Below are 24523 nucleotides of genomic sequence, written 5' to 3'. Positions count from 1 at the left end.
GTATCGCACATCATGGAGAATACAGTGGATTTCTTCTTGGTGGCCTGTAGTACTTACCACTGTTTTTGCTTTCTGGATCTGCCTCTGGTGATGTCAGATGTTGACCCTGTCTGACCTTAGGCAGCCTGCTTGGAGACTGCCAGGGACTGTCTCCTTCTGTTGTTGATCTATTCACTCTGCACTGAGCAGTTAGACTTAAGCCCCATAGGGTGACACAATTCCTCTGGGGTTAGGGCTCTTGTTTTCTTTCAGGCTGTTGTTGCTTGGAGTAGAGTGGTCTACCTGAGCAGTATTGGTGCTGCCCTGTGGGTGACAACTCAGCATCAGGATTCCAGCCACTACTTTCTCAGTTCTGTCTCCAAAGCCTCTGTCCTGAGTGTCTCCTCAAGTGCATCTAGTGCACTCTGCTCCACCTTTGCCAGGGATCTACTCTCTGTGGGTGACTTCTTTGGTTGTTGATCTAGTCATTATTCACCTAGCTGTCAGGCTTAAGCCCCATAGGGCAGTGCAGAATCCCTCCTGGAGCTGGAGCTTTTTTTCTTCTAAGGCTGCTGCCACTCAGAGGGGAGTGGTCTGCCTGAGTAGGATGGCTGCTGTTATATGGTTGATAACTCAGCACTGGGATCCCAGCAGCTGCTTTCTCAGTTCTCTCCCCAAAGCTTCTGTCCCCAGTCTCCTCAGGTGTCTCTAGCCCACTCTGCCCCTCCCTTTGCCAGACCCCAGGGTAGGTGGCTGCAAATGAAAATTTGTGTGTTGGCCCTTTAAATGTCTCTTTGTGTCTCCAGCCATCTGTCTCTAGCAGAGCGCAACCCTGCCACTTTTGGTCGATGATTGCTGTCTGTTTACTTTTTGGGCTCTGGTGCCCTAAGCTGGGGATCTCAGCTTAGGGTTTAGACTCCACACCTCTCAGGGGGGATCCAACTGGTTTGTTAATTACCCCTCCAGTGCTGCCGTCTGTTTGCACCTGGCCAGCCTTCTCAAGTCTCCACCACACTCCTTACCAGACAGGTTGTACTGAAGCTGATTCTTCTGTTGTCTGAGATTATAAGGTTTATCTCTTGCTATTGGTCCTGGGAGGTATTTACTGTGGCTTCCCTTCACTCCTCTGCCATTGAGCCTTCTATTTTTAGTCTTTGTTTATTTCACTCTGAAAATTTGGGTTTTGTTTTTCTTTTTCTTTTTCCTTAGGTGTCAAGTTAGATAACGTAGGATGTTTCGAGTTTTTTTGTAGGCCTATACAGCAGTTAACTTCCCTCTTAGTCCTGCTTTTGCTGCTTCCCATAAACTTTTGAAAGTTCTATTTTCATTTGTCTCCAGGTATTTTAGATTACCTCTTTGATCCATTTGTTGTTTGGTGTCATGGTGTTTAACCTCCATGAATTTGTTTTTCATTTTTCTTCATGCATTTGATTTCTGGTTTCATGCCATTGTGGTGAGAAAATATGCTTGATATAATTTGTTTTCTTGAATTTATTGAAATTTGTGGCCTAATATGTGCTGTATCCTAGAAAATGATCCATGTGCACTGGAGAAAAAGTGTAATCTGCTCTTTGTGGACTAAATGTTCTGTAAATGTCGCTTAACTTGCTTTTAATCTGATCTGTTAAGGCCATTATTTCCTTTTGAAATTTTTAGATGATCTACCCATTGAAGTAAGTAGGGGTATTAAGGTTCCCAACCAACTATTATAGTATTACTGTTAATTTTTGCCTTTATGTCAATTAATATTTGATTTATATACTTAGGTGGTCCTATACTGGGTACCTAGATATTTAGAATTGTTATATCCTCTTCTTGGATTGACCCCTTTATCATTGTGTAGTATCTGCCTTTATCTTTTTTACATTCTTTGTCTTCAAGGTAATTTTGTGGGGTATGAGTATTACTATCCCAGTTTTCATTTCATTTCCTTTCTACTTGCATGTAATATCTTTTGCCATACCTCCACTTTCAGTCTGTGTGTCTTTCAGTCTCAAGTGATTCTCTTTTAGTTGGCATATAGATGGGTCTTTTTTTATTCTACTCCATTCTGCCACCTTATGTTTTTTGAGAACATTTAGTCCATTTACACTTAAAGTAATTTTTTATAAGTATGTGCTTATTGACATTTTGTTAATTGTTCTTTTGGTTTTTATGTTCTCAGTTTAGTTCTTCTCTTTATCTCTAATATGCTGGTTTACTTCAGTGTTTTGTTTGGGTTTCTTTCTCTTTATTTTTTCAGTTTTTTTATAGGTTTATGTTTTTGTTTTGTGGTTACCATGAGTTGGAGATTTTATACACACGCGCGCGCGCGCGCGCACGCGCACGTGCCCTCTAGCTCTCTCTCTCTCTCTCATCTATTCGTAGCAATCATTTTAAGCTGATAGGCTTTTAAGTTCAGACACATTCTAAAAGTACTGCACTTTTACTCCCTCCTCCAGTCTTTGTTTTTGACATGTTTTATGTCTTTTTGTGTATCTAATGACTATTGTAAGTTAATTTTACTACTTTTGTCTTTTAACTTTCATACTTGCTTTTTAAGTGGTTGATTTACTGCATTTATTGTATATTTGTCTTTAGCAATGAGATTTTTTTTCCTTCCTGTATTTTTTTATATCTGGTTATGGCCTGTTTTTATCTGCATAAGGAAGACCCTTTAGTCTTGACCAGTGTGGCTCAGTTGATTGGGTGTCATACCACAGACAAAAGGTTGCTAGTTCAAACCCTGGTCAGGGCACATGCCTGGCTTGCAGGTTCAGTCCCCAGTTGAGGCATATATGAAATCAACTGATAGATGTTTCTCTTTCACATTGATGTGTCTGTTCCTTTCTTTCTCCCTCTCTTCACCTCTTCTAAAAATAAACAAAATCTTTAGAGAAGACCCTTTAATGTTTCTTGTAAAGTTGGTTTAGTGGTGTTTAACTTCTTTGGGTTTTGCTTGTCTGGGAAATCTTTTTCCTTCAGCTCTGAGTGGTGATCTGCCAGCATAGTATTCTAGGTTATAGATTCCTTTCTTTCTGCACTTTAAATATTTCCTGATAGTCCCTTCTAGCCTATAAAGTTCCTGTTAGGAAATTAGCTGGTACCTTCTTTGGTTTCTCTTTTACTTGACTACTGTCTCCTTCTTGCTGCCTCCAAGATTGTCTTTGTTTCTTTAACTTTTGTCATTTTAATTACAGTATGTCTTAGTGTGGGCCTCTTTGGGTTCATCTTTTTTGGAACTCTCTGCCTTGTGGTTCTGGATATACCTTTCCTTCCGTAGATTAGGAAACTTTTCAGCCATTATGTTTTCAAATATGTTTCCTGCCTCTTCCTCTCTCTCTTCTCCTTCTGTAATCCCTAAGATGTGAATGTTAAAGTGCTTGATTTTGTCCCAGAGGTCCCTTAATACTATTTTCATTTAAAAAAAATTTTTTATTTAAGTTTTTTGAAATTGACTTTAGAGAGGCGGGAGTAGGGAGAGAAACAGAAACATCAACTTGTTATTCCACTTATTTATGCATTCATCGGTTGCTTCTTGTATGTGCACTTACTGGAGATTGACCCCTCAACCTTGGTGTATCAGGATGACTCTAACCAACTAAGCTCTTGGCCAGGGCATATTAAAAATCTTTTTTTTTTTTTTCATTTTGCTGTTCTCATTGAGTTATTTCCACTATTTGGTCTTCTTGTTTGCTGATCCATTCTTCTATATTAACCATTCTGCTGTCAATCCCCTCTAATGTATTAGTGATTTCAATTATTACATTCTCCATCTCTGAGTTTAAAGTATTTCTTAAAGTGTTCTGAGTTTCTCTTTCTACTCTGAAATTCATTGAGCATCCTTATGACCGTTTCTTTGAATTCTTTATCAGGTAAACTACTTATCTCTGTTTCATTAGAATTTTTCTCATTCCTTCATTTGGGACATATTTTCTATCTCCCATTTTGTTTCACTTTGTGTTCATTTTTATGAGTCAGATGAAATAGCTCTTCCTCCCAATCTTGAAAAAATAGCTTGTGTGTAGACTGTGTGCTGGATTGTTTTGGCAGGCTTGCTCTAGTCAGGTTGGGTATGCACAGTGAGTATTGCCTGGCCAGAACATGTGGGGTCCTGGTGGGGCACCCTAGTGCGTGCCTACTCCTTTGCCCTCCTGAGCTGTGTGGGGCTACCCAGTATGCCTATGGCACTTGCTGATGATTTAGTTGTCTGTTGCACAAGCGGGGTCTGACCAGGGCTATTCTGGTGTGCACATGGCAGCACCTTACTAGTTCTGCACTTTCTCTGGACAGGGCAGCCTGTGTGCACACACTGTATCACTCCGCTAGTTCTATACTATCTCCAGGCAGGGTAGCACTGTGAGCAAATACTGCATAGTTTTGCTAGCTCTGCACTCTCTAGCACCCTACTATTCTGTACTTTCTCTCAGCAGGGCAGCTCTGTGAGCAAGTACTGCAGAATTTTGCTAGCTCTGCTCTCCAGGAGGAGCTCTGAATGCACAGACCACCCAGTGGTTGCATGCAGCAGCACCCTAATGTACCTGCTGGACCAATCTCAAGGTTGTGCGCCCACTTGTATGTACACTGTGGTGTCTTCATTTTCCTGTTTGAGCTTTTTGCTGGGTTTACACTATGGATGCCCTGTCAGTGAACCAGATCACCTGGATAGAGATTCTGCCCAATATGCAAGTGCAGGGGAAATGTAAACAGTTGGCAGTCACCAGTTCCTCCTGTCCTGGAGAGTTCCCTCAGGTCCCAGAGAGGTTTCACAGTTCCCCAGCATTCTCTATGTCTTTCTCTTTGTTGATTGTTATGCAGAAGCTGTTCATTTGGCCCTCAGTTTTTCTCAGGAGGAATTGCTCTAGGTATAGGTGTACATTCTCTGTGCCCTTGGGAGGGGCTAGCTCAGCATCCTCCTATGCCACTGTCTTGGACCTACCTCTTTAAAATACAGCCTTAAGGAATGGCTAAGCAAGGATAAATGAGGCCTGCCCACTTTTTAGGACAAGGTATTGCAGCCCTCAAGATGCTTACAGGCTGCGTTAAACAAATGCCTGCCCTAGGTTGCAGCAGAGCGAAGCTGCTTTCTTTCCTGTCACCTGCCAGTCCTCCTACCCCATCTTTGTTCTAGGTTTTAAGCTTAAAGGAAAATTTGGTATCTCATTTCTTTTTTTTTTTTTTTCGTTCTTCCCCGTTGCTCAGGTGAGGCGAAAGGCTTTGCAAGAAGAGATTGATCGTGAGTCAGGCAAAACAGAAGCTTCTGAAACCCAAAAGTGGGCAGTAAGTCTGATGCTGGAGCTCTTTGAGGTTGTGCACTTAGTATCCTGGACTTTCCCCCTTTTCTGAAGCATGAGGAGCTGAGTGACAAGAAAGTCTGCCCCAGCCTGGGAGCTAGCTCCCTCCCTGCCAGAGTTTGCCCTGAGTTAATTTATTTCTTTGATCCAGGTCTGCATGACTTCAGTCATAGTTTGGGGAGCTGCATTTCTTGCTTCTCCTTCAGACACTGGAATGGAAACTTTTCTTAGGCCACTGCTCTGAGGGGCTCTTGGCTCTCTTGCATTTTTTTAAACATGAATGATCAATGCATGGGTGGTAGAATGCTCTGGACAGGAATCAGAACCCTAAATTCCTGGTCTGGCCCAGCCTGTAGCTCGGCTGTGTGACCCTTCTCTGGGCTTCTATTACCTTCCTGCTATAAAGTGGGATGCTTCTTAGAAGAGAAGTGCATTTCAGATTGCCATCTGCCTTCTTCCACCATCAGCTGACAGAAACCTTAGGATGATGAATGGGCTGGCCAGCTGGTGAGGTGAAGTGTACTATGCTATTGCCATGAATTAGAGGAAATGGAGTAAGGCAGACAGCTCAGAGTGTAAAAAACACACTCTGATGGTGGCCAGACTTGAGATGCAGTTGTAGTGGGGTCACTAAATTAGGGTTGTGTCCTATTAAGCTTCAAATCTCCCATTTCCTTATCAGTAAAATGAGAGTAATAACAGTAAAAGGGGGACCCCCAAAAATGGTACTTACAAAAAAATCTGTGTATTCTTACATGTTTAAACTTCAGTCACCTAATCAGGATAGCCTTTTTTTTTTTCCACTGCTAAAATCAGTTTTAGAATTCATCAATTTCGGTGCCTTTTAGTGCTTTTTTTGTATCTCTTCCACATTGACAAAATGTTTCCCTTAGAGGACTTTTTTCATCCAGGGTAACAAAAAAAGGTTGTTCAGGGCTAGACTGGGGGAATAGGGAAGGTGGAGCATGGGGGATCATGCCATTTCTAGTCAAAACCTGCTAAACACTCAGTGTAGTTTGGGCAAGTGCATTTGTAAATCACCCGTCATGAAATGGGCAAATATGTTGAGTCTTAAAGAAAATAATTCACTGAAGTCAAATGCAGCCTTTCACAATACTGGGTTCCTAGAACACTAACCTAACGGGAAGCCTGTACAAGGTGCCTGCCCTCCAAAAGATAATTCCATTTTTCAGGGGGGTTCCTCATATGGCTCTTGTTAGAATAAAGATTTATGTGTTCATGAGTACAGTGTCTGGTACTTAGCAAGCATTTAATCAGCTGGATCCTCCCTGTGTTAGTGGTTTTAGGGAAAGGAAAGTGCTTGCTCAATTTGAAAATGAGGAAAATAACACCTTTTTTCTCATTAATACAGGGAACTCAGTTTGGTCAATGGGATACTACTGGTTTTGACAACGAGGAACAGAAACTGAAATTTCTCAAACTTATGGGTAGCTTTAAAAATCTGTCCCCTTCATTCAGCCACACCCCTGACACGATTGGAAGGCCCAACATGGCACTCAACAGGAAGGCTGCTGACACCCTGCAGCAAAGCCTGCAGCAGGACCAGGACCGGGCCATGAGCTGGAAGTACAGCTCGGGCACTGGCCTTAGCTTCAGTACCACCCCAAATAAGATCTTTTATATTGACAGGAATGCTTCCAAGTCAATCAAGTTTGAAGATTAAACTCCACTGTCCTGTCTCCCAAGTTAAAATTGCTTTTATTATTCAGTTATACAGACGAAGGCTTTGTGACAGTTGTCTGAAACTGAACTCCTACAAAGATAAAGGAGTGGGGGCATCTTATGTTTCAGGAGCCAATAGAATATGTGAGTGGGTAAAAACAAGGTTTCTGTGTTAAGCCTTCCATCCCAATTTGAAGACATTACGTACAAGGAGGGGGGCTCCATAAAACCAGAATTCATTTATAAAAAATGCATATTTATGCTTACATGTTTAACTTCAGTCACCTTCAAAGTACTCTCCATTTGATGCAATACACCTATTGAGATTCCCCCCGCAACTGTTCAAAAATTTCTGAACTTGTTGATTTTGATGCCTTTTAGTACTTCTACCATTTTTTGTTTCACCCATTTCACATGAGCAAAACATTTACCTTTGAAGACCTTTTTCATCTGAAGGAACAAGAAAAAGTCACTCAGGGCAAGATCGGGTGAATAGGGAGGGTGGAGCACCAAGGGACATGCCATTTTGCTCAAAAACTGCTCAACACTCAGTACAGTGTGGGCAGGTGCACTCATAAATCACCCATCATGAAATGGGCAAATGCACTGAAAGGGTCTTAAAAAAAAAAAAATCACTGAAGCCAAACACAGCCTCTCACAATAACACCAACTGGTACACTGATACAGATGGGTTCCTAGAACAGTGGGGGAAGCCTGTACCACAAGGAGCCCACCCTCCAAAAGACCAGTTTTTTTAGGGGGACCCCCCCATATAAATAATATTTGTTGAGTACATGCCAGAAGTATACCAGTGTTTCACTTGTGTTAATGTAATATTCTTAACTATGAAATAGGTGCTGTTGTTATCCCCATCTTACAGATCAGGAATCTGGAGTTCAGGGATGAATAACTTCCCAGGATCATCTAGCTAGTAAGTGCAGTGTGTTATACTTTCATAACTCAAGCCCTATACTAATGTTCACTACTGTAAACATACCTCCCCCCGTTGGAATTTCTCCTGGAATACTCACTGGAGTGTTATATAAATGAGTTCTGATTGTAGTAACAGAAATCTATTACAGAAATCTCAAACAGGAGGTAGAATTAGTCATGAACAGAAGTGACAAACTCATTTTCCTTTTCAATCTTGGAATAGCTGCAGGCAAATAAGCATCTTGAATTGCCACCAAGCAAACGTGGCTAAGTAATCAGTTCCTGGGAAATGTGTTTTGAAACCAATCTTGTCCAGCTACCTGCCTTCTAACTCCAGTAGTGAGCTTGGATTTACGGTTTCTGCTTTTACTGAATTATGAACAAGACATTTTTGAGAGTGGTTAGTCCAGGAACCAATAGCAAATTCCCAGGGATGTGTTTATTAGATTATTTTCCATCATGAAGAAGGAATCCCATGTGACTTGGTAGAGGTCCAATGCCAGGAGGCACAGACTTGTGGGGATAACCCCAGAAGTTACCTTATCAGCTGTGGACAGTGTTCCCAAGCCTGAGTGCTAGAGTCAGCCTCACAGAGCTCCAGGTACAGTAACCCAAGTGGCATGTGACTATGTTCTCTCCATTCACCTAGCATTTTGCTTCCCAAAATACATGATTGGGAAATTTCCACATCACTTGGCTTGAATGCCTCCTACAGACATCCTGTCTCAAGCAGGCCTAAATAACCAGGAGATAAAGTCTCAGATGGCAGGAAGTCCTGATGTAGACAGTTGATCCAGTGGCTCATCAAGGAAACACTCTTCCTTTCTTCTCCATCATTAGTGGTGGCTTCATCAGGCTGGTGGAGAGATGGCTATAGCAATTCCAGGGTGCTTATCAAGATACTAGAATATTCCAGGGGAAGAAAAACCTTGTGGTTCACAGAAACTTCCAAAAGTCCCCCAAGGTACACTTCATGAACCAGTCCCTGACACATGGCCAGTAAGCAAGCAGTGAGGCCAGTAAGCAAGAAGTGAGGAGCAGATGCTTGTGAGACGAACGTGGGCAGAGGTGAGGCAGGCTTACCAGGATTCCAACCAGCCAGGCCAGGCGTCCTACTAATCTGCACTAGCAATGACTGGAGTGGGCCAGTGCCCTCAGGACATGAATTTGGCCTTTCATGGATTCAGCCTTGAGATACATAATGGAAGAGGCCACCCAAATGCTTAGAATGAGAGACTCTGTATTGGAGTTAGCTTTGAAGCACCTCCTTTGACAAAGGACTAAGTCTTCTTGCCTTGATCAATACTATAGGATTTTGTTTCATATAAAACAGGGGTCCCCAACATCCAGGCCGCAGACTAGTACCGGTCTGGGCCTGTCAGGAACCGGGCTAGACCACACAGCAGGAAACATCCTGAAACCATTCCCACCTCCCCATCTGTGGAAAAATTGTCTTCCATGAAACTGTGTTTCTGGTGACAAAAAGGTTGGAGACCACTGGTGTAAAAGGAAACCAACTGACTACTCTGATCATTTTTATCTTGCAAGAGACCACACTGCTTTGGGACTGACTGCCTTGGCTCATGAGGAAGGATTGTGGCTAGCCATCTATCCCTTGGGTGATTCTGGAGAGAGGATGATGGATTGTCCACTGTCTTATCCTCATAGTGATAAGCTTTCATTAGGGTTTGATAGTCAGGCCTTTCATATCCTGTTTAATATAAATAGTGTAGTAGGATCTGACTTTTGAATTCACTCTATCACCACTTACTGAAGAGGAAAGTTGCTCAGAGTAAAGTTTATTGAATTCTGTGCCTTAAACAGGGTCTAGCCAGGAAGGTTGGGCAACCAAGATAGCAAGATATCACTGTGTCCTCAGATTTAACTTAACCTTGTCTATGCAAACTGCCATTGCTTACATGAGTAGGTCTGTGTCTTGCAACAATCTGAGGTCTTAGGTGGACTTCCTGTCTGACCTGGTGTTAGCTGGGTTCCTGTCCTTTGTGAATTAAACCATATTGGCTTCAGCCACCCCTGACCCTCTTGCCCAGTACCCTCCTCCAGCTGCAAGATTTGGGGTGATTTCCATGTTCATTTCTTGACTCTGAGTAGACACAGCCTGTCTCGATCAGAACTAGGAGGTTTTAGATTTTTGTTCAAAATCTCAGGGAGATGGACAGGGGAGGTCTAGCCTGGCCAAAGTCTTATTTTAAAGCCCCTTTCTCAAACATGTTGGCTGTTTTTCCCTTGGGGTTATCCTACTGACTAATCCTCCTTCTCTCCTTACAATTGCCCTTATCCAGCTGTTCCCAAAACCTCATGATTCTTAGCCACTTTATAAACTTAGAACTATTCAAGATTATAGTTGGCAGAATGCCCTGCCACCCCAAATATATGCTCATGTCCTAGTCACCAGAACCTGTGAATGTTAGGATACAAAATAAAAAGGAGTTTAAGGTAACATACAGAATTAAGGTTGCTAATCAGCTGACCTTAAAATAAGATTATCCTGGATTATCCAAATGGGCCCAGTCTTATCACAAGGGTCCTTTAATGTGGAAGAGGGAGACACACTGTAGGAGACTCCACAAGCTGGTGGTGGCTTTGAAGAAGAAAGAAAGGAACACAAGGCAAGGCAGGCAGGCAGTCTGTAAGAACTGGAAAAGGCAGAAAATGGATTCCCTAGAGCTGCCCGAAGTAACCAGTCCTGCTGTAATACCTTGATTTTGAAGGTAAGCCCACTGAGACTAACTGGACTTCTGGCCAGTAGAACTGTAAGGTGATAATAGTGTTCTTTAAGCCACTAAGCTTGTAGTAATTTACTGATATTAAAGCAGTGAAAGAAAATGAACATAGGTCTCATGCATAAGTTTTCCTCATTTTTACCTTAATTATTAAATCTTGGGGCTTTTTTAGTGTTCCATCATCTTTTGATTAGACTTTATCTCATGTAGGCTGTGGCTTTTAGGGATGGGCTAATTGATATAATATTGGGCTGGAGAAAACTTCACAAGAACATAGAAAACCTACACCTCTGCCTGGCCAAGCTATATGATTCAGAAGTTATTTTGGTGTACATATACCTGACCTGGGGAAATCCAACTTCAGGAGAATATAAGAGTGACAAGAATTTGCTGACTCTGGCTCAGGAACTAATGCTGTCTGATGTGTTCAGCCTCATAGTAGAAGAAATGACTTTTTAAGGCACATAATTTGTGAATTTTCCAACTGTTTTATTTAAATAGTACCATATACTAATAGTACTGGAAATAATTTTGTGAAATAAAGGCCACTTAGGAATATTTGAGCAATGTCACTATGCTCTCTGAATTTCTGTATGTTTTGTTCCATGAAGGGGCATTCTCCACTACCTGCTGTTCTTTATTGGAGGTTATCTATGTTTTCAACAGAATTCCTTGTGGGGTGGGGAACTGTCACTATTAAGTCGGCCAGAAAAAAATCTATAGTACATTCTTAGTAGTAAACAGTTAAAATATCAGTTTATCTAAATTTATTTTTAAAATTATCTTAGCCACTTTTACTGAGATTAGCTGTGTGAATTGCATTTCACAAGGTAGAGAAAAATGTAATCTATGTCCAGTGACTACCTTCCAAAAGCACAGTAGTTTGGGGTACTATTCATTTACAACATGGAGGTATTTTCTTGAACAAGGGGTTCTAGGCTGGGAATCCCCACCAATCAATACTAATACTTTTATTGATTTAAAATAAAATGTCAGTGGGAACTCATCAGTGGTAAAACAAGACTCAGATTCTACCTAACTGGTGGTAAAAAGTAGACAGAATCACATGCTATTTAGAATTACAGCTACAAAGCAAGCCAGGCAAAATGTTTAGACATTCTCTTTCTCCTATATAAAAAATCAGAAATAATTGAACAAGCAGCATGACCATAAATATTCCCTCAGGAGGTTTATGCCATTAAAGAATATGTTCTAAGTTCAATCAAGAGCTACTTTTTGATAGAAAAAGAAATTAACTGAGCCATCTGCCTTTTATGAATCCTCCAAGGTGGTTTAGGTAACATTTAATTCTAGACTCCAATTAGAGGAAACTGGCTCTTTTCCCAATTAAAAATAAAGACACCTACCAGAAAGAAAGGTGTTACCTGTATTCTGTTGCTCAGTGAACAAGATTAAATTTTAACGTTCTTACAATTCCACTTCTTTACTGTCAGAATAATCTTGGTAGAGGCCAAGAAGCTTGGTAGAAGCTTAAACCAATTGTTATGTGTAAAAATAAAATAAAAAGCAGGTCTTTCTGGATTAGGTCCCACTGCTCCAGGTGCAGGCCTTAGGGACGGGCCCCAGGGTCAGGTTCTAGTTTGCAAAGGAAGCCTGAGTGCCAGGTCAGTCAGATGACCCATATCTGGTTGTTTGCTCTGCTTCTTGATGTATTCCAGAGTTTTCACCTAGGAGGAAAAAGAATGAACCATCTCCTTTCTGGTTCGTAATTCTCTATCCTTAGAGCCCAAGGCTGCAACAAATCACCCAGTAGAAATGACCTACTTTTTTCTTAGCAGAGAAACAGGTAAAGTCTTTGGAGGATAAGGGAGCGAAGAAACAAGCATAATCTTTAAAACATCTTAGATTACAAATTACCCTTAAAATTAAATTTGGATGTGGTCAAGAATGACTGATCTTTTAATATATGTAGTATTCAGAGGGAATAAACTTTTAATAGTGTTATATTTTGTAGAGCAAGGAAATGACTGCAGAAATCTTGGGCCTGGTGCCTTTCAAAAAGGGGGAAATTAGGGCTGTTTAATTGCCATGCCCTGATGCTATGTTAACAACAGCTGTGCTCTTGCCAGTGGACATGTGTAGCTCCATATAATCCCTGTGCCTCAGGGGCTCGGTGAGGGGCCCTCTGAGTGTCTCACCATGGTCCTGGTGTCCGCATAGCCATGCCTCTGTGCCAGGTGCCACAGGTTTACAGAGAGCTGGTTGAGCCTGTTATTGCGCAGGTCCCCATGGGCCAAGATGCTATTAAAGAAGGAAAGACCCAACAAGCTCTGGCGCTTCAGGGCCTGAAACAGAAAAGAGAAGTTATTGTCTGGCACTGGGGCTTGAGACGGGCCCAGTCGTTAAAATGCTTGCTTGAGTTCAAATGCCAACTCTGCCATGAATCTTCTGGAGGGCAAACTGCTTAACTTCCCTGAGTCCCAGGTTCTGCATCTGTAGGAGAGTAATGTAATAATACCAGCCAACAGGGTAAGTAAGGATCAAATGAGATGATGCGTGTAAAGCCCTTCGACTTTGGAAAAGAAGTAAAACTATGCAGATGACATGATACTATATACAAAGAACCCTAAAGATTCCACCAAAAAACTACTAGAGCTGATAAATGTAAAGAAGCAGGATACAAAATTTGCATCAAAAAGAGTAAGATACCTATGAGTAAGTTTAACCACGGAGGTGAAAGACATGTACTCAGAAAACTGTAAGACATAGAAGAAACTGAAGACACAAATAAATGGAAGGATATACTGTGCTCATGGATAGGAAGAATTTACATCATTAAAATGTCCATACTACTACCCAAAGCAATCTATAGACTCAAAAGCAATCCCTATCAAAATGTCAATGGCATTTTTCACAATACTAGAACAAATACCAGTAATCCTAAAATTTATATGGGACTCCCAAGACACCAAACAGCCAGAGCAATCTTGAGAAAGAACAAAGTTGGTGAAATCACACTACCTGATACCAAACTATACTACAAGTCTGTAGTAATCAAAACAGCATGGTACTGACATAAAGACAGGCATATAGATTAATGGAACAGAATAGAGACCAGAAATAAACTCATGCCTATATGGTCAATTGATGTACAACAAAGGAGGTAAGGACATATAACGGGTAAAGACTGTCTCTTCAATAAATGGTGCTGGGAAAACTGGACAGACACATTAAAGAGACTACTTTCTTACACCAAATACAAGAATAAACACAAAGTGGATTAAAGAAATATAAGACCTGAAACCATAAAACTCATAAGAGGAAAACGTAGGCAATAAACTCTTTGATGTTGCTTTTAGTGATAAATTTCTTTTTATGGATATGCCTGCTTTGGCAAGGCAAACAAAAGAAAAAATAAATGGGACTACATCAAACTGAAAGGTTTTTTGCAAAGCAAAACCATCAACAAAACAAAAATACAACCTACTAAATGGGAGAAGATATTCTACAATGACATATATTCAATAAGAGGGTAACATCCAAAATTTATAAATTCATACAACTTAACACCAAAACAGATGTTTCTCTAGAGTAGGGGTCCCCAATCCCCAGGCCACAGACTGATACTGGTCCTTGGCCTGTCAGGAACCAGGCTGCAAGCCAAGAAAGCTTGCCTGAGCTCCGCCTCTTGTCCCTCTACCTCTTGTTCCATGAAACCAGTCCATGGTGCCAAAATGTTGGGGACCACTGCTACAAAGGACATCCAGATGGCCAATGGACATATGAAAAGATGCTCAACATCACTAATCAGAAAAATGCAAATTAAAACAACAATGAGGTGTATCACCTCACACCTATCACTGTGACTACCATCAATAAATCAACAATCAAATGTCTGTGAGGATGTGAAGAAAATGGGGACTGCAAATTGGTATAGCCACTATGGAAAAGAGTGTGAAGTTCCCTAGAAAATTAATAGAAATAGCATATAACCCAGCAATCCCTCTTCTGGGTATTTATCTAAAGAAATACACTACGTTTTTAAAAAAAATTTTATTTATTTTTAGAGAAAAGGGAAGGAGAAAAAGAGGGAGAGAAACATTAATGTGTGGTAGTTTCTTACGCACTCCATACTGGGGTCCTGGCTTGCAACCCAGCTATGTGACCTCACTGGGATTTGAGCTGGAAACCCTTTATTTCACAGGCCTGCGCTCAACCCACTAAGCTACACCAGCCAGGGGAAGAAATGCACTAATTTGAAAAAGCACATTCACCCCTATGTTCATTGTAGCATTATTCACAATAGCTAAATATGGAAGCAACTCATGTGCCCATCAATACACAAGTGGATAAGAAGAAGTGGTACATACATAAAATGAAATATTACTCAGCCATAAAAAAAGAATTAAATATTACCATTTGTGGCCACATGAATGGACCTAGAGGGTATTATGCTGAGTGAAATAAGTCAGAAAGAAATACCATGATTTCCTATATGTGAAATCTAAAAAATAAACGAACAAAACAAGACTCAGAACAAGCAGATGAGAGGGGGGCTGGGTGAGAAAGGTGAAGGGATTAAGAAGTGCAAATCTGTAGTTACAAAGTAGTTGTAGGATGTAAAGTACAGCAAAGGGAATATAGTCAATAGTGTTGTAGTAATTATGTATGGTTCAGATGGGCACTTGACATATCACCAGGGGAGATTACTTAATGTCTAATCTTTATGTCGTGTATTTGAAACTAATATAGTATTGTACATCCACTGTAATTAAAAAATAAATAAAAATACCTAGCTGGTGTGGCTCAGTGGACTGGGCTCTGGCCTGAGAACCAAAGGGTCAATGGTTTGATTCCCAGTCAGGGCACATGCCTGGGTTGCAGGCCAGGTTCTCAGTTGGGGGCATGCAAGAGGCAACCACACATTGACGTTTCTCTCCCTCTCTTCCTCACTCCCTTCCCCTCTCTCTAAAAATAAATACTTTTTAAAAACCTAAAAAAAAGATAAATAAAAAAATATATAGTAGTCTTTTAGTGGAGAAAACAACACAATACACAGTTTCAAACACAGCTGACTTATGGTGGCTGAGTGCCCATGAAGAAACTCAGATCCCCCCCTAAATTGAGCTTGCCTTGGCAGCAGCCTGGACCAGGTGACGGTCACAAGCTCAAAGGTACCTAACTGGCACAGACTCATGAACTGACTAGTAACTGCCTGCTCTGGACTCTTTGTTTAATCAGACACTGTAGTTCTGCCCCAATTAGGAACTTAGGCAGAGATCAGCATTCAGGAGGTTCCAGTCCATTCTTCTCCCCTTTTAAGCCCACCATTGTCTACCACCTAGAGACCATGAAGGCCCCATTTTCTGCTTGGATCTAGAGGACCAAACTAAAAAATAAATCCTATTTCAAAGCCAATGAAAGAGTTACCCCCTGAGAGAGGCCCTTCATATACATTGCATTGAAATGTGAGAGACTTTTAAAAAGTCAAAGGAAAACAACCTCTTAACTATTTCTCCATTCCATACCTTCTCAACAAGCATTTTACCTTAGAGAGCCCAATTCACGTGTCTTAAAAGCACAGCCCATTAAAAATGAAATCATCAGAGATGGGTCTGAGGCATAAGGCATGCCAGCCAATATGCAAAGATCCAGAACTACAATCATTATCATGAGAACCAAATCAGGACCCCAAGTCCCCTCCTCTCTCCACTGAGGTTTCACATAGAAAAGAGCTGCTTTCATTCTTTTCGTGCTTTTCATTCTAAGGATCTGCCATGGTTCACAGCTTCAGCACACCCAAGCAAACAACTTTATAAATCTTGTGACTGAAGAGGACTGGCTTCTTCATGTGGGTATAGAGGACAATTTTGAAAGCAGGGGTGTGACCCGTGCTAAGAGACGAGACATTTGGAATCAGCATCAACACTAGGGTTTTCCAATAGCAGGCAGCTTTGCTCCACACCAAGTGGAGAGAACTCTGACCAGCTCTTCTAGGGCACCAGACTCTACAGCAGGGGTATCAAACTTATTTCCACCAGGGGCAACATCAGCCTCGTGGCTGCCTTCAAAGGGCTGAAATAATTTTAGGACTGTACAAATGTAAGTACTCCTTAATGTTAAGGAACTGAAATTACATTCAGCCCTTTGAAGGCAACCGTGAGGCTGATGTGGCCCTCGGTGAAAATAAGTTTGACGCCCCTGCTCTAGAGTATTCCACCTCTCAAGCTCTTGACATGTGATGTCATCTGTGAATTTCACATACTGCTCAGTGAAGGATGACTTGTTCCATTCAGCTTAGTTCACTCATATTTTTCTACTAAATGTACATATATGAACAGACATTTTCAGTGAACATCCCTGGCAAATTCAAATGGTCTACAGAAACATTCCAGATTTGCTCTTCTGTTAAAATTTTGTTTTAGTTTTTACCACCGTCAATGTCTCCTCCTCAAAGAGAAAGAAACCAATGTTAAATAAAAATAGTTCCAAATTATGGGGTTCTGGGCTTTATCCTATAAGCATGAGGGTCCTAGGCTACGGTCGTTTATGCTGTCACTGCAGCCTTTGATTAGATCCAGCCTGTTGCATGAGTCAAAAGTGTGCTTTCAAATCATGTGGCAAAACGTGAGTGCCAAATACAGGGCCGTGCTCTTTCTACAAGGCACCCCGCTAGAAGCTGGAGCCAGAGCCAATTTTGTTTTTTTAATCAGGAATGACACTAAGAATTTTCTCTGATGGGGGTGGAGCAAAGAGCATCTAATTCGTGTAACAAGGGCAAGCTAAGGTGAAGGACATTCCATTTCTCCTATACGGAAGGGCTCTCCTGAAAACCACCTATGCAAAAGAAAAGCTGGGTCTTTAACCCCCAGGGAGAGTTCACACGTGGTGGAGAAAGGCCTTTCAGTTGGGAGAGGGGATGCCTCTTCTAATACTCAGGTTTAATAATCCAGTTCCTGAAGAACACTGGGGTTCTAATGCTGCCACTACCTCTGGCAGCCAAGTGCAGTAATGCATTAAGTGTCCCAGAGTCAGTGGGACACACCCACAAACCTTTAGTTCCTAGAGAGAGGACTGTGTGGCACTGAGGCCCCTGGAACCAATGGTTCTGTGGTTTTCTTCTGCCCTTTGGATTGCTAACCCAAAGGCTGGCCTTTTGACAGTGCCCCTGATCTTGGCAGAGGCCACCAGGGAATGAAGTTCAGAAAAAAAAACCCCACTCTCCAACACGTGCTTGAATACTGCTGGGAAAATGGGAACCCAGGACATACTCATATATGTATGCCTATCCGTGTACACTCACAGCTATATAATCATGGTTTTTTGGTGGGGTGGAAATGGGGTTGAGGGCAATGGTAGTATTTTATACAGTCCTGAAAATGAGAAAGAATTAATATCCAGTTTGATCTTATTTTGTCTTCAAAGGGTTTGATGAGGTAGGAGGTGTGGGAGCAAAACCTAGGAGTGAGAGAGACTCCAGGAAGGAGATGGGAAAGGATGGAGGACTCAGCAAGGAAGGGGAGGGCTGGAAGGCCACTGGAAACCAAACAGTCTGAAATCTATCTTGGGTTTGGGAAAGGGAACTTGGAGGACAGTGAGGAAAAAAAGGGCCTGCCAGGAAGAGATCAGGAATGGGCCATCAGGTTTTCTCAGAGCTTCAAACAGACAGCTCAGAGCCATGAAGAGCAACACCAGAATGAAAGGCACCAGCAGATCCATGGGAAGGATGTAGAGAAAAGTCAGGCACTGGCTTTGACAACTTAGGCACTATAACAACCTCCACCACCTTGACTACACTACAGGAGTCAGCCTTAACACAGTGTCTGAACAAACAAACATGCATCTCTGCCAGCCTGAGACAGGGCCTCTGGGATCCATGTGTCACCTATATGTTTGCACTGAAGCTGCAAAAAATGGAAGCCATGGTCAGCATAACTTGGGAAGAGAACTGGGACAATCATGTATTTTAACGATGAGGATATGTTCTGAGAAACGTATCATTAGACAATTTTGTTGGCAAACATCAGAGTACACTCACACATATCTGGATGCCACAACTTGCTACACATCAGTATGGTACAGACTAGTGGTCCTGGGCTGCAAGTGTGTACAATGCACAATGTACTGAGTACTGCAGGCAATTATAACAAAATGGTAATTGTGAATCTAAACATATCTGAACTACAGTAGGTACCCTAGAAATACGGTATACAGTACTTTTATATGACTAGCACATAGTTTTGTTTATACCAGCATCACCACAAACACATGAGTAATGCATTGTGCTATGTTATGATGGCTATGATGTCACTGGGAAATAGGAATATTTCAATCCCTTTTTAATCTTAGGGGACAAGGACATAGCAGATGGCCAGGGGAACCTGGCAGGCAGGCAAAGAGCAGGAGTGAAGGCTCCACAGCTCTCTGGCCACAGTTTGTATATGAACACATTATTCACATGAAAGTTTTCTTTCCAGAATGAACATCCACCCACTCTGGACACACATGCATTCAGAGCAAGCAAGTAGCAGGATAGCAGATAACAGAGGGCACCTACCTCATCCTTGGCCAGGGTCTTCAGATGCTCCAGGACCTGTGCCATCGCTGTCTCACAGAGCTTGTTGTTTTCAGCCAGAAACTTGGAATCTCCCCCATAAAGGCTGTCATTGGAGTCAACTGATGGAATAAACCAGAGCCGAGAGTCATTACTAAGGCCATCCTGGCCAGGGAGAGGCAGTCCTGTGGCTTACAGTGTCAGATGTCAGGAAGTCATGGCAGGACAAGTGGAAATGGCCAAATTTCCCACCAGGCTTGAGGCCTTCTGATTCACAAAGAAAATATGTGGACTTTTGGATAGATGGAGCCCGAGACCAGGGTTTAGTAGGGGTCATCAAGAATCATGCTAAGCATCAGAGTAGTGGCCAATACTGAGTGCTTCCCATGTCCCAGACATTGGGCTAAATGCTTTCAACATGTTACTGCAAGTCCTCATAAACAGCATGGGAAAGAGATGACATTACCATTTCCCTTTGACATGAGAAAATAGGCTCAGAGGTGCTCCCAGCTAGTATCCAAAACCAAGATGTCCCATTCTGAAGTTTACACTGTTAGGCACTACACCCAGCTGCCTACCTTGTCATCCCTCAAACTCTCAAATTGACCCTGAAGTTCTGGATGCCTATTGGTGAACTATAATGTCTTTGAAAATGTCTCTGCTTCAGCACCTCCTGTGACAGCTGCTACATGGGACACAACAAGCTGGCAAGGATGGAGTGAGTTGGACCTCCCTCCTTAATGTACACATAGCTTGACCTTTGGGTAAGAAAGGAGAGAACACACAGCATGCTGTTCTTCACTTTGCTTTTTTGACTGACATACTTGGTGCTATTTCCATATCAGCATATACAGATCTGCTGCTTGCTTTGTAATAGCTAGGCAGTATTCTAATGTAAATGTTTAAAGTGGTCCCCTCTGTGACGCTTCAGTTATTTTCTTTCTTTTCTTTGTCTGGGGGTGAGGGCTGGGCAGGGCTGCTGTGAAGTTTAGGGTCCATAATGAAACAACAACCCTGCCTTGCAGAATCTACTCTTTTCTTCCATGCCTATGTGAGTTTAATACTCTCCCTTGTATGAAACCTGGACGTGGTCAAGCACCATTATTTAAGCCTGGAATGAACTAGCAGTGCTCTCAGGAACCATATTCAGTGAAGAATCCATAGACTTCAGAGAGAAACCTTTGCAGCACCAGTAGCAGGTGGCACGTGGTCAAGAAGAAGGAAAGGGTAGCGGCAGTTCTTTGCCGCTTCTAATACAGCGGAGGACTAAAATTTGGGCCATTGCCCCAGGTGTGGTGACATCAGATAAACCATAGACTATGTTGGTTCCTCCCGGGGAGAGGGGGGGCAGTGTAGACGTGGCCACAAGCACACAGCACAATCTGCTGTGGTTTGGGAACACTTTTTAATAAAATGGGTTCTACAGGAATATAATTTGCTGTGTTCTCCTTGGCCTACCTTTTAGTTTTGAAAAAAAAATGAATGTCAAGACTATAGAAAAGTTGGAGAAACAGTATACGCTGGAGACCATCTCATCCTTAGAATCAGCAGTTGATGCCATTATACTACTTCTGGGCTCACCCTTGCATTTGCTGTCTTTACAACATACACATACACACACCCATCTATACGCAGGGTGCACAGGTATTGCCCGAAAGTGAAGAGCATAGTAAGTCTCTGTGATCCCCAGCATCTATCTGTAGGTAATCTTTAATCCAAGTGCTTGTCTGTGGGGATCCTTCCAGGAAATACTTTCTAGGCTATTTGCTTTGCAATTACTCCTCCAACACCAGATTGGAAAGAAAAGGCCCTAGGCCACAGGAGTCTGTCCCAGAATTTCTAAGACTGTTCTGGCATCTTTCACAGCTTTCCACCATGACGAGGGTGGCAGTTATTCTTGTAAAAGGCAAAAGAATTTGATTCAGCCACTCACCATCTGATTTTGTGGCAAAACTGCAGCTGGTGAAGGAATTTCCCATGTCTCTGCTGAGGACTACACTTGTTCCTGGCATAAATTCCCAGTCTGACTCTAGGCTGGAATCCATTTTCATTCTGCTTAGCCCAATACTGGAGAAGAGAGAAAGTCTAAGATTGCCTGTGGCCAATCAGCCAAGCTGGTTAGGGACCCCATGGGAAACAAAGCCCACCTGGTCCCTGCATTTCCAGAGCTCTCGGTCTATTGAGGAGATGTAGGTGAGCAAACAGGCAATTGCAACAGTGTGTGATGAATGTCAGCAGGGGAGCAAACAGTGGGTACAGGATCCTAAAATCTAGGCTTGGGATGGAATTCTGGCATTAGCAAGATCCACAGTGAGTGTACCAGAGAAAGTAAAATGGATCAGGAGTGGCGGAGCAAGTGTCTACTTTAACACTTGGTGGTGATAAGAGGGAGGGAGGGAGGAAGGGTGACTTTTAGAATTAGGATGAAGCTGGTTAAGGTCAGAGTGTAAAGTGAGCCTGAGAGTCCAGACCTGAAGAGAAATGATATCCCCGGCAAATGGCCACTAAAAATTACCCACATTCTCTGCATCTGTCTGTCCCAGGGTCATAACCCTGAATGCTTCAAGGGCCTGGCAGCTGGCATGGAGGTGTGAAGGGGCTATGCTAGCTTCACAGCAGCATCCTAGATTGTACTTTTCCTACTAGATACACTCTAACTGCACAGTCAGTAAACAAATAGTATATAGTACTCTTCTTCCCTTCCACATCAAACACACTCACTCTCTTGCATGCAAGTACTGTAGTACTTGCTCCAGGTAATTTCAAAACATACTCTTTTCTGTTAATCTGGAAAGAAAGCAGCCACACTATTCTTCATAAATGCAAAAAAAAAAAATTCGAACCCAGTTTTTCATAAGTCCTAACTTGTGTCATTGCTGTCTAAAAGGCTGCCTAGAATAAGAAAGGGATAAGAAAATGGAATTCACAACCCCTGGAAAGCCTCCACAGCCTAGGGACTCTCTCCTACCAACACAAATTTCTAGTCACTACTGTGCATCTAAAGGAAACACAGCTGGGCCAAAAAGAAGGAAAAGAAAACCCATCCTTCTGTTTTCATCTTTAAAAGCCAGAAAACTAGACTCCTAACTATCAAACTTAGCCATACTCCCTTGCTAACACTCTGGCTGCTATGGTCTGCCCTGACTGTGTGGTTCATACAGAAGATTTAACTGGAGAGGAGAGAGCTTGCTCTTCTGACAGGGCTTTTGGTTTACAGACACACTTCCATGTCAGTATGTGGTCCTCAAAAGTTTACTGCTGAGAGTCTTCAACATGCCCCTCACAAAAGGGGAAATAAAAATGCCAACAAATATAGGAGAATGTGTTCAATCTCATTAGCCATCAGAGAAATGCAAATTATACTCATTAGAATATCCAAAATGGCGAAGACTGACCATACCAAGGGGAGGACATGGAACGCTCATTCATGCCCTGTAGGAGTGGTATAACCATTTTGGAAAACTGATGTAGTATCTACCAGAGCTGAATATAAGCAAATCCTATGAGCCTGCAATTCCACCCCTAGGGATATACCCGAAAGAAATGTACACCAAGAATTACATATTCAGGAATGTTCATAGCAGCACTACTTGTAACAGTCTAGAACTCAAACTGGATACATGCAAATGTTTATCCATAATGGAATGCATGAATTCTGGCATAGTCACACAATGGAATATAGTGTACAGCAATGTAAAAGTATGAACTACAGTGCAACACAGAAGATTCTCACAGACATAATACCAAGTGAAAGAAGCCAGATACCAAAGAATGTGCTAAATGAGTTCGTATACATAAAAGTCAAACTGGCAAACTAGTTAGTGATGCTGAAGTTGGGAGAAAGGTGTACCTTTGGAGAGGAAAGTGGTGGTGCTGATTGGAAGGAAGCATGTGGTACACTTCTGGGGAACCAGTAAATTCAGTTTTTTTGATGTGGGTTGTGGTTACCTGGGTGTGTTCATTTTGTGATAATCCACTGAGCTTTATAGTTGGTGGTATGTATATTATGTTATACTTAATTAAAACATTGTTATTTTGTAATCAAGAAGGCAGCATAATATACATCCCACAGTTCTGGGTGTGAATTCCACTTCAATCACTAACTAGCCCTGAGTCCTTGAAACCACATGGCTGGTAAACAACATTATCCTTCTGAGTCTCCCCCTTGATGGTATATAAAATGGGGATAGGAATGTCTGTCTTCATTACAATGCTGAGAAGCCTATAGGAAAAGAGGCCCCTAGAGTCTGGTGTGGCACCTGGCATGCAGCAGAAGCTCAGGTTGTCAGAGCTATCATCACCTACATTAACCTGCCTCCCTTAGTTATATCTTTACTGTCAGCCTCCAAATCCCAGCTAGAGAAAAGCCTCTAAGAATTACGGCAGAAGGCCATATCCCTTACCATTGCAAATTTGTTCCCTGACACTACCAAATGTAAACACAGTGGCTTAAACCCTTAAGTATATAATCACTGACCAGAGCACTTTTAACAAAAGTGCTGGGTTTTTTTGTTTTTGTTTTTTTTTAATAAAAAATTGGAACTGAGGTAGGAAGATGCTTAGGCTCAGAAGGCAGAGGTCTGGAATTGGGACTGTCCTATGTTATATACAGGACATGAGGAATCTGTTCCCAAACTCATAGCAGCAAGTTCAAAATTGCTGGTAGTACATGAGGGCCACTGAAGGCCATCTCCTTCCTCCTGAACATGTGATCTAGGGACTAGCTGAGCCTCACTTAAAGTAATGCGTAAAAATACACCAGACCAAGGCCTGTCTGAGGCTGTGGTTAGGAACAGGCCTGGGCGGAAGCTCATGCACGTGTACTCTTAAACACCACTCTAGGTTATTCTGTAGAACACCAAAGACAGCACCGACCCAAAAGAGGGATTCTCTGAATTCATCTGATTTTTAAAGCTTGGATGTTTGTTATAGATACAGATCCTCAAGGCTCTTCCTGGGGATTCTAATTTAGAAGGGGTAGATGGGGCTCAGGACTCTATTAAGATTTGTCCCAGGTAATTCTTACACTGGGAAAATCCAGAGAGACCCTGGACTAGAAGTTCACAGTAGGTAAGACACAAGGTGGATTAAATAAAAGAAAATGAAAACATTTAACTTGACTTTCATGAAATTCAACAACGCAGTGCAGTTTGGTGGAAGGGAGCCTGACTACCTTTGTCTACATGGTAGAGGTAGGTCTCCTGACTCATGGCAGATAGAAGGTGCAGAACATAGGTGTAGATGCGGATTTTATCATCACTGCTGTCCTCCCAGGTGTACTCCTGGATCACGTTAAGAAGCTCTCGAACAAGAAACAGGACACCATGTTCAGGATGATCCTAGTGAAGAATCAAAACAAGTATAATTATTCCCAGACATGAAGCAGGAGAAAAAAA

At 42.1% G+C, this 24523-nt stretch overlaps 2 protein-coding genes across 6 annotated transcripts in view; one reads left to right on the top strand and one right to left on the bottom strand.

Moving 5' to 3' along the window:
- KNOP1 (lysine rich nucleolar protein 1) overlaps positions 1-11120 on the top strand; it is a 29244-nt gene extending 18124 nt beyond the window's left edge. For 2 of the 4 annotated variants that reach the window (XM_036021408.1, XM_028515683.2), the window contains exons 4-5: positions 5161-5238; positions 6625-7163. In XM_036021408.1, coding sequence (XP_035877301.1) covers positions 5161-5238; positions 6625-6936 — 390 coding nt within the window. In that variant the 3' untranslated portion in view covers positions 6937-7163. Of the gene's footprint in view, positions 1-5160; positions 5239-6624 lie in introns of all 4 variants that reach the window. The other 2 variants (XM_036021407.1, XM_036021409.1) reach the window with 2 other exon arrangements.
- A 244-nt stretch (positions 11121-11364) lies between these two features.
- The window catches only part of VPS35L (VPS35 endosomal protein sorting factor like), a 161085-nt gene continuing 147926 nt past the window's right edge, over positions 11365-24523 (bottom strand). For both annotated transcript variants that reach the window (XM_028509359.2, XM_036021406.1), the window contains 4 exons: positions 24301-24466; positions 19131-19249; positions 12772-12918; positions 11365-12300 (listed from right to left, as the gene is read on the bottom strand). In XM_028509359.2, the coding sequence (XP_028365160.1) occupies positions 12202-12300; positions 12772-12918; positions 19131-19249; positions 24301-24466 (531 nt within the window). In that variant the 3' untranslated portion in view covers positions 11365-12201. The remainder of the gene's footprint in view (positions 12301-12771; positions 12919-19130; positions 19250-24300; positions 24467-24523) is intronic.

The sequence above is a fragment of the Phyllostomus discolor genome, chromosome 3 (genome assembly GCF_004126475.2).
Source record: "Phyllostomus discolor isolate MPI-MPIP mPhyDis1 chromosome 3, mPhyDis1.pri.v3, whole genome shotgun sequence".
In the NCBI taxonomy this organism is placed as follows: Eukaryota; Metazoa; Chordata; class Mammalia; order Chiroptera; family Phyllostomidae; genus Phyllostomus; species Phyllostomus discolor.
The sequence above is the reverse complement of the archived record's forward strand: the minus strand, read 5'-3'. Positions and strand labels throughout refer to the sequence as shown.